General features: G+C 36.3%; 2 protein-coding genes across 2 annotated transcripts; one reads left to right on the top strand and one right to left on the bottom strand.

The window, feature by feature from the left end:
* Positions 1–1,623: 1,623 nt before the first annotated feature.
* On the bottom strand, positions 1,624–3,045 carry LOC125233943 (mitochondrial inner membrane protein OXA1L-like). The gene has a single exon (XM_048140117.1). The coding sequence runs from the start codon at positions 2,858–2,860 to the stop codon at positions 1,679–1,681; it is 1,182 nt and encodes a 393-aa protein (XP_047996074.1). The 5' UTR covers positions 2,861–3,045; the 3' UTR covers positions 1,624–1,678.
* A 201-nt stretch (positions 3,046–3,246) lies between these two features.
* LOC125233941 (U3 small nucleolar RNA-associated protein 15 homolog) lies at positions 3,247–5,231 on the top strand. The gene is made up of 4 exons (XM_048140115.1): positions 3,247–3,444; positions 3,524–3,622; positions 3,730–3,912; positions 4,029–5,231. The coding sequence occupies exons 1-4, from the start codon at positions 3,325–3,327 to the stop codon at positions 5,214–5,216; spliced, it is 1,590 nt and encodes a 529-aa protein (XP_047996072.1). The 5' UTR covers positions 3,247–3,324; the 3' UTR covers positions 5,217–5,231.
* The last annotated feature ends 8,930 nt before the right edge of the window (positions 5,232–14,161 follow it).

The following is a 14,161-nucleotide window of genomic DNA, read 5'->3' as shown; positions in this document are numbered from 1 at the left end:
AAAAGGTACCTATATCATAATGAGTAACATGTCATAATGAGTAAATGGACCCGACGAAACTATTTACGGTTTTAGCCATTTTGGCTACGGAACCCTAAAACGTTCGCAATGGATAGAGTCCGTGCTGGGTACGTAGCCGAATGTCACAAACGCTCACGAAACGAAACGCTCATAGATATCTATCTCTATCGCTCGTGCGTATTGGCGTGACAGAGCCAGACTACCTTTCGCGGCGTTTCGTTTTCGTTTCGCGTCGGAGAAATGCCATTCGGCTACGCACGCTGATTTCATGCTCCTTACGCCGTGGCTAGCGTGGACGACGGGCACGCGACGGCGATGCGATGCGACGCGGCGCGACGAAATCAAACCTTCGATTTCTATGGAAGTGTCTTCAGTGGGCGACGTCGATGAACAATGTATGATGATAGGCGATGCGACATGCGACGCCACGACGGCGGTCGCGCGACCGTCGTCCACGTAAGCAACTGCGTCCTATTTGACTTTTTTTCACAGACTAGCCAAAGGCGAAGTTACTTTGAAGTTGCCATGTTATATGTGACGTAACACTGTACAAAATCAGTGTCAAATATGCTGAGCTATTCCCATTTGATATACCTATTTATGCAACCTTAGTTCCTAAATGCAAGGTTTGTGCAAGAGTCTCTAGACAATGACCACATTAACTTTAGTAGGTACTTTAGCCGTGAAAGTAATTTGTCGATAGTGAAAATACCTGAAAAAAAGGAAATTATGAAAATTGAAAATAAAATTACTCACCACGTAATTCACGATAATTTCGGGCGAATTAGACCAAAAAGTAACAGCAACCCTACATGAAGTAGCTTAATTATGGGTAAATCAAAAATTTTAAAATACTGCTATGATTACAGACATTTTTACAAACTGAGAATGATAATAGAGTTATTTTTCTCTAAAGTTTCAAATCAACAGCCAGTTACTTTGAATATTTTCCATAGACATGATTGGTGGTTTAAAACCTACTTGCTAATTGTAGCTATAACTTATTTGTTATATAAGGGGGCAAAGTTGTATTTTAACGCCGAGTGTGGAATTTTTAACACACGAGAAGTAAAATACATTTGCACCCGAGTGTAACACAAAACTTTTTCCCTCACTATAGCGAGAAAACTATATACAACGCAAAAAATGCGTTTATCACTGCTTTCAGTAGTTCCACAGGTGGTAAATCATCTTTATTACTAGATTCACCTACTTTTATCAATTTTAAAGCAGTTAATTTGACTTTATTCAAGGTCAAATTACTTTACCCACTAGTGGATAAAATGCGTTTTTACCCGCTGATATTAAAGGACAAAACACGTGTTTCCGAGCTAGTAAGGGGAAAAATATCTTATCTTATATCTTATTTACAATTTAAAAAAAAAATCTTCGCTAAATAATTAATTTAATAATTAACAAAGTTTAAAAAATTGGTTGTGACCTGAAATGTATTCTGGCTATATTTATGGTCAATTTTAAAAGTAAAACTTACGTGAAAGCAACGCTATCTAGCGTCACTTTTATATAGATAGATGGCGTGTACCTATCACATACAGTAAATAGATTTTTCAAAGTTGTAAAAGATTTACAATGAAACAAGACTTAATGTCAACATTTATTTTATTACTAAAAGAATCTACAAACTAAATACAATAAATCATTTTGATTTCGCTTGTACATTAGAAAGCTTTGTGGGGTCAAATTTATATGTTTTTTGTAGGGGTCCTTTTCCTGCCTTAGTAAAGATGAGTTCATCAACCCTTTGTCTTTCAGCCAGTTCTTTAGAGATCTTCATGTTGGTCCAGGAATCTTTGGCACCCTCTACAAAGCCCTTTTTCTTGATTGGCAGGGTGTCCGGTGTGTGTTTCATCAGTTTAGGTATCTTAAGGTATTCTCTAACAGCAGGTATTTTAAGAACTCCCACCTGGATAAGTGATATGAAGTTACTGGAGCACCAGTACACAAGGATTGCTCCAGGGAAGTTGATTGTGAATGGTATCATGACTATAGGTATGGCCCGCAGGAAATATCTCATCATGACCATATTTGAGGCTTCCAAGCGACCTCCGTCTACTCCCAACTCTATTGTTGCCCACAATGTGGCACTGGTAATAAGGGGGAGTAAGAAGTACTGGTCAGGTACTGTTAGATCCATGAACCAAGCCAACCCGCCATATGTCATGCTCTCAACTGGGCAGTTTGCCATTCCTCTCAAACCCATGAAGAAGGATATGAAGAAGGGAGCCTGCGCCAGAGGCACCAACATATTTTTCAAAGGATTCAAGCCTTTTTCTTTCATAAAAATCATCATTTCTTGAGCATAACGGGCGGCCTCTAACTGATTACCTGATTGCCTCGCTTGAGTCATCTTGACTTGCAGCAGCTGTATTTCAGGTAGATGGTTATTCATAACTGCAGTGTTCCGTTGCGCCATAATGACTAGCGGGAACATGGCGATACGGACGACGATGGTACCAATCAAAATAGCGCCCCACCATGGAATATCCAGGGAGACATGTACATATTCTAAGCACTGTTGCACCATGCCCACGGGGCTCCAGCCGCCGAGGCCTAAACTTGCGAAAGTAGGTTCTCCATTAGCGGCTAAGGACTGTACTGTCTCTGCTAAGCCGTCGGGAATCTGCGGCACTGGCGGTGGCTCCGGTATAACATCTACTAAAGTAGTAGTCTTGCCTGCATCGCTACCCGACGATGAGAATCTCACGGATCCAGCTGATGCGTATACATAATAAGTCTTCACTTTTCTAACCTCAAACTTGTCCCTAAACAAAGTCGAAGTTGCGCTGCGGCACCCATGGTGTCTCAATAATTTGAACATTTTCACTTATTACCGCTTATATGTTTTAAATGGAATGGGTTATTCAAAATACAACTTGAGTACACCGCATATTCTTAACGTACAATAATAAGTTAAGTTTCCATTAAGTGAGATATTTCTATATTCTAAAATAAAATCATAACCCAAACCCAATCTAAAGATGTGACACAGTGACTGACACTAACGCAGTGACAGTTGACATAAGAAGAAATACCTGAAAAGAACAATTTTCAAGTGTTTAAAACAAGCACTTAAACACTTTGACATCATGCGGCTAAAAAAACTAGAATTCAATTATTGTCCAAACTACACACAATGAGATACCTGCGTGTACTTCGCAGCGAGAATTTTTTTAGCATGTTTCGGACATCATTTGGTGACAGTTGACATTTACTGAGTACTGAGTGAGGTTAGAATTGCACGCGAATAGCGCACTGTTTCTGTTATGAAACTTTATTAATAATATGACAATGGCGAAACATCCATCTAAAATAGCATATCCATTCAAGAAAACTAATAAAAAGATATATGCACCTCCGAAGGCTACAGAAACGCCAGATTCAGTATATTGGAAGAAACTTGGGGTAAGCTCATTGATTGCATTATTTGAGTGGTATTTGCACATTTAGCAATACACAATAACTGTTTATTTGTATGTTTTAGTTACCAGTCCTTGTCAAAGAATATGGAGCCATTGACTATTTGGACTTTTGTCCGGTACAGCCCTATTATTTTGCCGCCACATGCTCTGTCAGAGTTCAGGTAAGTACTATTGAAATAAACAGGCATACTTCATATTTGCATAAATCAAGAGGTCACAAAGTTAAATAATATAAATTTACCCTTCCATCTTTTGGATTTTTTTACAGGTTTATGACCCAATAACTAAAGTAGTAGCCAAGAACCTGTCTCAATTTGTGGAAGGTGCCTATGGAGCAACCTTCAGGGGTGACGGCCGTCTCCTAGTGGCAGGCAGTGAGGAAAAAGTTGTCAAACTATTTGACGTCCAATCCAAAAATGTACTTAGGGTGTTTACAGGACATACGGCACCTGTAAGTAATTTATAATTTTGTACATAATTATATTAGTGCTAGCTAGCAACCTTTTTCAAAGCTTCAATTTATGCAGTCTATAATTTAAAATAATAATGCTGTAATTTGAATTACAGGTGCACAGGACATTCTTCACAAAAGACAACCTAAAAGTTCTTAGTTGTTCAGATGACAAATCTGTTGGTCTTTGGGACATTGCTACCGAAGCAAGAGTCGCAAACTTTACAGAACACACAGATTATGTCAGAGCTGGGGCCACAAGTCCGATATCCCCAGATATCATCTTATCTGGTGGCTATGACAACATTGTCAAAATGTATGATTGTCGTACCAATGAGACTGTACTCACAGTCAACCATGGAGACCCAATAGAGTCCACACTTTTCCTACCATCCGGAGGAATATTTGTAAGTGCTGGAGGCACTCAAATAAAAGTCTGGGACATTTTCAACGGTGGAAAATTACTCTCTTGCATATCATCGCATCACAAAACGGTTACATCTTTAAGATTGTCCAGTAATAACAGCAGACTCATGTCGGCATCATTGGACAGACACTTGAAGTTTTACGACATTTCAACATTTGCTGTTGTTCACAATATGGACTTCCCTAATGCTATTCTTAGTATGGCTGTAGCCGACCGCGATGATGTCCTAGCAGTCGGCATGGTAGATGGTGTTATATCAATCAGTAAACGAGAGCATTCTAAGACAAAGAAAGTAGAAACAGATGCAGAGAACAAAACAAGTTTTAAGTTTGTATCGGACTTTAATAAGCTTTCTAACATTGATTTATCAGTAACTAAGAGTAAACTTGCGGCTGAACCCTTGTTGGAGAAATATTTGAGGAAACATGAGTACTCAAGATTGCTTGCGGCAACACTTTTAACTGCATCCAAATATCCAAGTAGAACTGTGTGTATGCTCCAAGAACTACTGAAAAGGAATGTCTTCCACACAGCTTTGGGTGGCATAGATGACCGTCACTTATACAAACTGCTTAAATTTATACAGAGGAAGTTAGGGGAGACCATGTTTAACAGAACATTAATTGATGTTTTGAATGTTGTCATTGATGTATATGGCAACCAAGTTCATCTTTTGACTGAAGACAACCAGCGTCTCTATAGAAGTATAGCTAAAAAAGTTCAAGCTGAAATTGAAGTGTGTAAAAAGGTGAGTGAGCTGGAAGGGGCTATTAATATGTTATTAGCGGGCGCTCAAGTTGGTACGACTCCTGTAGAAACAAATGAGATCCTAGCTCCTTCTGCTGTTGCTCAGAAGGAAATTGTTATTGATGTATGATTAAAAAAGTATCGCATATAATGTATTTTTGTTTTATTTACTGCCTTACCAACAAACTGTGCCTTACCAACTGTAGCGGAAATGGAAGTGACAATGAATGAAACTTTAGAATTAGAAGTAACTTCACCATTTATAATCACCATCAGTTGCAACTAGCAATTTTTGCCGCTTTAATGTACACCCATAGTATGGTTCGACCAAACGTTAAAACGCGGCGTGTGCGATCTGGTGTACGACTCTTTTTCTTTTTAATTAATTTAGTGCGTACAGTTTAATATTATTCTTTTTATTTCATGTTTCGATCACAATCTGTTGTTATTTTTCTTGTAACGTTTTCACTGTCTCTTGTATGTGATTTGTATTTCTTGTGTCTGTTACCCTCCGTGAATCTTTCTCACTTTGTGGTCTCATCGGAAGATCAGCGCTGGAAGTCACCAGCAACACGCTGAGATGAGGCCATTTCGTGGAACTTCATTCCTTTCTGTCTTGTTATTATGTCTTGCCTGTGTTCACGAATAAATGAAAATTTTAACAATAAAGAACATTATATCAATCAAATGAAGCTGATGATACCGTTTTGGATACTGAAAATTTGAAAAATCCAAGAATAATCGGTCCACGCCACGAATTCTCGTAATTTTAGACGAAATACTTAGAATAAATATCATGAGTATTTTTAAATTTAGGTTTTCGATACACATTATAAAGTGTTATTTATATAATGGTCGTTTACATATAATATATATAAAAGTGTGATAAATTATGTTAATTCACAAATAAACGCATCTGAACTAATTAAAAATACTAGCAGTAATAAAAATACTTATTATTTGTCACTGATGTTTGCGATCGCTGATACGTTGCCAACTTCACTTCGTATCGTACGATTAGTCGTCCAATCTGAAAAGCAAAAATGACGTTTGTGATGCACCTGTGTTTTATTTTATTTAATCAGTGAATGGTTGTTTAAAAACGCAATAAGTTGTTAATGTTTAATAAGAAATGTGAGAATGTATACTTCATGTGCAAGTCGTTATCTAAAACTAGCCATTGGCAATAAAACGAACGCTTAATTCACTTAAAGGGTTTCAAATCATGTTATTGGTAACAACCTTTCAGATTTGTTATTTTATTCTTGTTATTGGTTATATTCTGCACTGAATAAGTGTTCAATACACGTCTTTAATGGCTTTTTGAAGTGATTATTGTATAAAATGTGTGAAGGGTTATTGTAATTCGTATTTGTTTTTTTTCGTAGTGTGACAATTTTCAAGGGTAGTAAGTTAATTAATAAGTATGGACGAGAAGAGAGTGGCGGATTACTTCGTGATTGCGGGGCTGCCCGAGACGCCGGAGTTACTGGACGATTCTGACTCTGGACATCTAAAGGGGTACAGCACCAAAGCTCCAATAACAGATATCAGTAAGTGTTTCCTATATTATTCTTATACTTTAATCAAATTAGAAAAACTTTAAATATACTCCCAGATACATACAGATACTCCCAGAACTACATTTCTTGTATTACCGTTATCCTATATTTATAAATATAGCCTATATATTTGTGTGTAAAATGTGTTATAGGTTATGGCACTTATGGCAAATTTAACATATGTGTGTTATGTTATATTAAATGAATCCCTTCTCATTCTAATACTCATGTACATTACACACCCATGAATGTGTCCTGCAATGTTGCAAATTTTAACTTCAGCTCCACTACAAGTAAGACAATTTTTATTTTTCTGTTTTGTTTATTGTGATTTGGTTTATTATTCTGCTGCAGAATTAGGTTAGGACAGCTGTTAGTCAAACTTAATAAAACCCCATTAACAACTAGGATTTGATAACATGTTAATTATTATTATTTTATGTTTTTTTTAAATATTTCTCCTTTTTCAAGGTTTTCAAGGGAGGTTTGTTTATGATAGGGGCCATTATTATTATATTATATTATTTCATACACTAGCAGCTGATAGCCGATGTGTGTATATCACTGCACTTGTTTTTCTATAGTTACTGTTTATATTTTATTTTTAAATGTTTATAAAGTTTTAATGTTTAATACTGCAGCAATTCATTATAACAGCAAAAGTTCTGAGAATTTTTTGTTTCGATAAGCCTTATCAAGTAGGTAATTCATTATTTTTAAAGTGAATGAATGTTGTGTTATAAGTTGATAGTGCCTGTTATTTGTAACATGTTTACATGCTAATCATCTGGGCATATTGAGAGGTAGTGACTTTGATGATTATTGGTTGCGCTTGTCCGGCTAAACCTATTTTTTTTCTTAATGAGGAACAGGTAAAACATTTGACCACAATCTCACCTGATATCCTGCTTCAGTCAAGAAAGGTGCCAGTTATAGAGTTGTGGAAAGGGTTCATCCATATATTACGTCACAGAAATAGAGAGAGGGGCTTATGATCAGTATGAGAGTTGACTGTTCCCTATGAAAAAGTTTTTCAACCAAATTGGTTTTACATTTTCATTTGTTTCATAAGTCAGAAGTGCCTAATAAACTAATTGGTAATATCGGCCCTGGATATAGCTAGTGAAAAGTTTCATTTTAATGAAACACATAGTTTTAATAAAGAATGAAACTCTGCATGGGAAGGTGAAATTCAGACAAAAGCCAATACTACCCACATTATAATTTTTCCTTCGTCATAATGAGACATTTTACTCATTGTACTCTCAATATCTCTTCCTAGATGCTATTTAAAGCTACATAATATTTATTTCTACCCCTTACCCCTTTCTTCCCATGGGTGTCGTAGAAGGCGACTATGGGATATGGGTTAAATTGTGGCGTAGGCGAGAGAGGCTGGCAACCTGTCACTGCAATGCCACAGTTTCGTTTTCTTTCAACCCCTTATTTGCCAAGAGTGGCACTGAAGCTTTGGTAGTTTCATGTGCTCTGCCTACCCCTTTATGGGATACAGGCGTGACTGTATGTATGGATAATATTTACTGCATGCTATGTGTTTTAATGCTATTCAAATATAATCTCATTATTATAAAGGGCCTGGCCGGACTGCCATGGTAAAATCGCCCCTGGCTAAATATGAAATATTGATATGCAGGATTATTCGTATTATTACTACATGTACTACTACTGAATATTATGCCTCAAACTATTTCCGTTTATGAAAAAAATTAAAAAAAAGAAATTTTGATTTTTATTTTTTTCTTTAAAACCGCGTATCCGATTGACTTGTTCTTTGGATATTTTATAGATATATTAGGGATACATCAATTAAAAAAAAATGAACTTCCTGACTTTTTGTTAAGCACATTTTTTTTTTAATTTATGTTTTAAATAATTTTTTTTTACCACATACGAGTTAGCGACACCTACTATATTTTCATATAATAATCGCGATTTTATACTCTATTACATATATTTTTATCAAAAATATTAGTTTGGATCAACAATGTCAAAATAAGTTATTTATGTATTATTACCCTTTAGTACTTAGTACGTTGCTCCTGGAAAGTGATGTATGAAAATTTTGGCATAATTAATGGAAGATTTTTTTTTAATTGGGATATGTACATTATAGGCCGAAGTTATTTTTCATCAACCCTCCCTACCCTCCCCCCTCTGCGTCACCCCTTTACCCTCCCTTAAAGAGCCCAAAATGCAGTTTTTCTAAATTATTGACAAAACCGTTGAAGATACAGAAAAAACGTGTAGCAACGAAATAATCCTTAATAAATTTACTACAAATCTCTCATTAACACTTTAGTGCTAGCTCTTATAGTTTTCGCGTGATCCGTCACGAAAGTTGGTCCTTGCTGCAATTTTCTTTAAAGAATATTAAAGTGTTCTCCCAAAATGCTTACGAAATCGTCGAAATTTGTTTGATACGACTAAAATATTGTAAACTCATGACTATAATTAAATTAAGGGGATAAATCACTACCATGGATGGGACTTGAACTCACGGCTTCTGAATAGAAACTCGAGGGCTCTACCAACTGAGCCACCAAAAGCTCATCTCTAGTTAGCGAATCTTTCAGCTTTCTACTATATGAATCAATGGTACCCCTAGCGTTATTTATCTATCATATCTATCAATCTAGAGGCCGTGAGTTCAAGTCCCGCCCATGGTAGTGATTTTTTCCCCTGAAATTAATTCTTGAGTTTATAATATTTTAGTACTATCAAACCGATGATTTCGTAAACATATAAGGAGAAAACTTTTCATTCATTAAAGAAAATTGAAGAAAGGAGCAACTTTCGTGACGGATTGCGCGAAAACTATAAGTGCTAGCACTAAAGTGTTTATGAGAGATTTGTAGTAAATTTATTAAGGATTACTTCGTTCCTACACGCTTTTTCTGTATCTTAATCGGTTTTGTCAGAAATCGAGAAAAATCGCATTTTCGGCTCTTTAAGGGGGGGTAGATGGGTGACGCAGAGGGGGAGGGGTGGGGAGGGTTGATGAAAAATAACTTCGGCCTATAATGTACATATCCCAATTAAAAAAAAATCTTCCATTAATTATGCCAAAATTTTCATACATCACTTTCCAGGAGCAACGTACTAAGTACTAAAGGGTAATAATACATAAATAACTTATTTTGACATTGTTGATCCAAACTAATATTTTTGATAAAAATATATGTAATAGAGTATAAAATCGCGATTATTATATGAAAATATAGTAGGTGTCGCTAACTCGTATGTGGTAAAAAAAAAAAAAATTTAAACATAAATTTAAAAAAAAATGTACTTAACAAAAAGTCAGGAAGTTAATTTTTTTTTAATTGATGTATCCCTAATATATCTATAAAATATCCAAAGAACAAGTTAATCGGATACGCGGTTTTAAAGAAAAAAATAAAAAACAAAATTTTTTTTTATTTTTTTCATAAACGGAAATAGTTTGAGGCATAATATTCAGTAGTAGTACATGTAGTAACAATACGAATAATCCTGCATATCAATATTTCATATTTAGCCAGGGGCGATTTTACCATGGCAGTCCGGCCAGGCCCTTTAGAACAATTTACCAGGGTCATTATACTTATTATGCTAACCATGTCACATCAACAACTGCCATTGTTGATATGCATGCATAATATTGATGATAATTAATTACGAGTTACTTATATTATATTTGAAGTTTAAAGTTGTAAATCTTCTTTTTCTTCTTTGGAATTTGATAATAGTATTATTTGAAAGAAGAAGAAGAAAGAAAATACATTTATATTATTTCATGTGATTTTATTTAGATTATCCTACTATTATATTCACTGACGTACCAGATCTAAAAAATCCATACTAATATTATAAAAGGGAAAGTGTGTGTGTCTGTTTGTTTGTCCGTCTTTCACGGCAAAACGAAGCAACGAATTGACGTGTTTTTTTAAGTAGAGATAGTTGAAGGGACAGAGAGTGACATAGACTACTTTTTGTCTTTGTTTTACCCCCCCCCCCCCCCTTGCTTCCCTAAGTGGAAGTTTGTATGGAGCATACTGCAATTTTCTAATGTAACGCGAGCGAAGCCGCGGGCAAAAGCTAGTAACTCATAATTAACCATACTTTGTACAAAGGTACAGAGTTATGCTACTTAAATGTATAGCGTCAATGTCACACAGCAGAAGTCTATGGAGGTTCCCATATAAAAAAAATTGCAAACACTAAATTGGGTGACAAACAGTTTGGCGCAACCGACTCTTATTTGCCACAGCAAAGTTTTTTTAAGTTGTTCTAATGCTGGCCTATAATGCCATGTTTAGATTTAGGGACATCTGTTTTTTATTTTTTTTATTTAGGTACTAAGTCAAATTTAATTTTCTTTTCAAGTAAATCAAAGATGTAAACCCTGCTCAAGGCTGATTTTTGAAAAACTAATTTCTCTCTGGAGTTGATAGTGTCCATTGGCAATGTTAGATTACCATCAGGCGATCTATCTGCTTGTTTATCTCCTATATCATAAACAAAAACACACTTGTATAAAAAGTCTCTAAATGTCGAATTACACACACACAATTTCTGTTTAACAGTGTACCTAGGCATTTTGTCACACGCAAAACCGGTCTGATCTGAGCTAGATTTGTGGTCAGGCGTCATGTTACGGCTGCCGTTACCGTAATTGATACATCGCAACCATAAATCATAACTATCACAGATAATATGCGTATGTCGTAGCCTGTGTGCGTAGCCGAATGGACAAACGCTCACGATGATATCTCTTTCGTAGCTATCTATCTCTACCGCTCTTGCGTATTGGCGCGACAGAGCCAGACTACTATTCGCGGCGTTTCGTTTTCGTTTCGCGTCGCAGAAATCCCATTCGGCTACGGGGCCTGAGGTCCTAACGTAAGTTTATTCCAATTTAGCATAATTAATGCCCATTGGCTCGTTTTAAACCCACTGCAGAAAAACTCGCTCGCGCGAGAATAGAACCTGACGGCACCCCAAGCGGTGGAAATAAATTACAAGTTATGGGCATATATGGGTTAGAATAACAGAGAGAGTTTCCCACAGTTTACGAACTCTGGTGTCCACGGTAGGCTCGCTGTTTCACTCGCGGCTTCTACTAACCTTGCGACAAATGGCTTGCGATTTTAGGTAGATGTTGGACTAAAAGTAAAAGCAACTAATTTAATTGATCGATAAAATGCCCCACATACAGTATGGTCGTAAAACACACCCTAGTTTAGTAAGTGCAATAGGCTGTAATATGTGTTTTACGTTCATCTTGTCATCCTTTTTTTTCTTTCTAAAGTTAATAAAAAATAAATGTATTAAGAAAACAATGACAAACGATGGGACGATGTAATAAAAACCAGTGTTTGTGCAATTTAGAGCCAGCCGTCATTCGTTAAAAAAACATACTTAACACAATAAGAGTTTTGAATGATTCACGGTTATTTTCATTAGACTTATGATGCATGCAACTGCGTCGAAATATCGGGAGCTCGGCAAAAATCAAAAAGGTAATCACGGTCTATATCCCGGTCAATATAAGTCTAATACTTAACACAATAACATTCATAAAATAATCTACCCCGATTCTAAGTAAAATTCTTCCTAAAAGATAACCGCAAAAAGTTTGGACAGTTTTCAATCTTATCGCTTGCTAGACCCCAAAAGCTAAAAATCATTTTGCATGCTTCTCGGAATAGTATCGTGTTATCCATCGATACGATAGGCCTTCTTTTATAAACAACTTTCTGACAATAACACCTCAAAGACCAGAATACGTCGACCTCCCGTTTCACTAAGTTACTGTGGATCTTTAGTGTCTTATTACACCGGGGAAAATCTCATAGTAAATGAAATGCTTAGTGAATGTATAACCTAGTAAGAAAGGCGCTGGTTTCCTGTCTTTGGCAACTGGTTTGCCTGCCTTTGTGGCATCTGGAGTCCCTTATCGGGGACTTGACATTCTGATGAATCACTAGTCTAAATAATACGGAGTATACGGACCCATTTCTCGAAGCTACAAGTTACAATTTACAAGTGGTTGTCAATGTCTAATATGGTAAGTTGGAATGAGACTGCCGCTTGTAACTTGTAACTTTCAGTTTTGAGAAATGGGCCCCAGATCTAAGGAAACCGTTATCAAACTGATATAATTTCTAGAAATCATCTGCTGCTGTGACTTACAAGAAATGATGACTTTTTTGTTTTGTGTTTTTTACGTAAATTGATAAACGCTCACGTAAACAATTTAAAATATTGAATGACAGTGGGATACGGACTGATAGGAGCGGAAAAAACGTACAAAAAATGAATGAATCACTATTTAATTTTGCTCGCGTGGGTTTCGGTTCGGTCCATATCATTTGCTCTTCTTATAAGTTGCACCGGGGAAATTTCAACTCATCGAAATATCGATGAATTTAATTTGCAAAAATGGAAATCTCTTCCATTCCTCTCATCAACACAGGTTTATTTTAAGAAACTACTATTTGTAGTAGTGTACATATTAGGTTAGATATCAGATATCACTCACTATTCATTTGATCGATATTGTAACCATAATACTAATACTCTTATGCACTACTTATCTCCCTAGCTTGCACAAATGCACATATAATGGCGTACAATTTACGGTGAAGTAACAAATTACCATAAGCCATTTGCGTGGGCCATGAGACCTGATCCTTAGATGCTCATACATTACGTCACTATAATCGAGACTGAGGAGCTGTAAATAGATCATTTCCTGCATATTCTTTAGATAAGGTAATAAAAACAAGGATGTAAATAAGTAAAACATAGTTTTATTGGCAACAAGAAACTGGGCAGTTAGATAGATACAGTATGAAGCATGAAAAACAGTTTAGATACCTAATATATTTGAGATTAATACAACTTATAGCCCTATAGGATATTATTACAGGTGTGCAGGTAAAGAGATTGTTATTAATTATTATATGCTGTCGAACGGCGTCACATACAATACGTTTTGTAGGCACTCGTTACAGGTTCTTGTATATTTTGTTGTTGTAGTCCTAAGGCACCCCAGAGGTGCAAAGGGCCTTCACCAGGTCGCGCTACGCCTTCCTATCTTCAGCGACCCTCGTGGCCTCGCTCTAGCTCAAACCAGCCGCTCGTAGCTCATTTTCGACGGTCCGCTTCCAGGCATTCTTGTATATTTTAATCCCTCTATATTATGAAGATGAGTAGACACCCGTGAGGCATGACACGTTCCTACTGATAAATATGTTTTGCGAAGATACTACTAGAGCTTATTAAAATGGGATACGAGAACCCCATTTTACTATGATTTATGCCAATCCGAATGTGCAGCTGATATCACCCCTATATTTGAATATTATCACTTATCTGTCACTCGCACGAGCGTTTTGCTCGTCGTTATAATACATGTAGATACAGTCAAAGCAAAATGAACGCTAATAGTGAGCGCACAAAGAGCGATCGACGTCGCGAGTCAATTGCAAAAGTTTCAACATTTCAG

Source organism: Leguminivora glycinivorella, chromosome 15 (genome assembly GCF_023078275.1).
Source record: "Leguminivora glycinivorella isolate SPB_JAAS2020 chromosome 15, LegGlyc_1.1, whole genome shotgun sequence".
Taxonomy (NCBI): Eukaryota; Metazoa; Arthropoda; class Insecta; order Lepidoptera; family Tortricidae; genus Leguminivora; species Leguminivora glycinivorella.
Note: the sequence above shows the minus strand (reverse complement) of the source record. Positions and strands in the feature narration are given on the sequence as shown.

Coding starts and splice junctions, on each gene's coding strand:
- LOC125233941 (XM_048140115.1), top strand. CDS start 3,325: ATGACAATGGCGAAACATCCATCTAAAATAGCATATCCATTCAAGAAA. Junction 3,623..3,729: donor CATGCTCTGTCAGAGTTCAG/GTAAGTACTATT, acceptor ATTTTTTTACAG/GTTTATGACCCAATAACTAA. Junction 3,913..4,028: donor TTACAGGACATACGGCACCT/GTAAGTAATTTA, acceptor TTTGAATTACAG/GTGCACAGGACATTCTTCAC.
- LOC125233943 (XM_048140117.1), bottom strand. CDS start 2,860: ATGTTCAAATTATTGAGACACCATGGGTGCCGCAGCGCAACTTCGACT.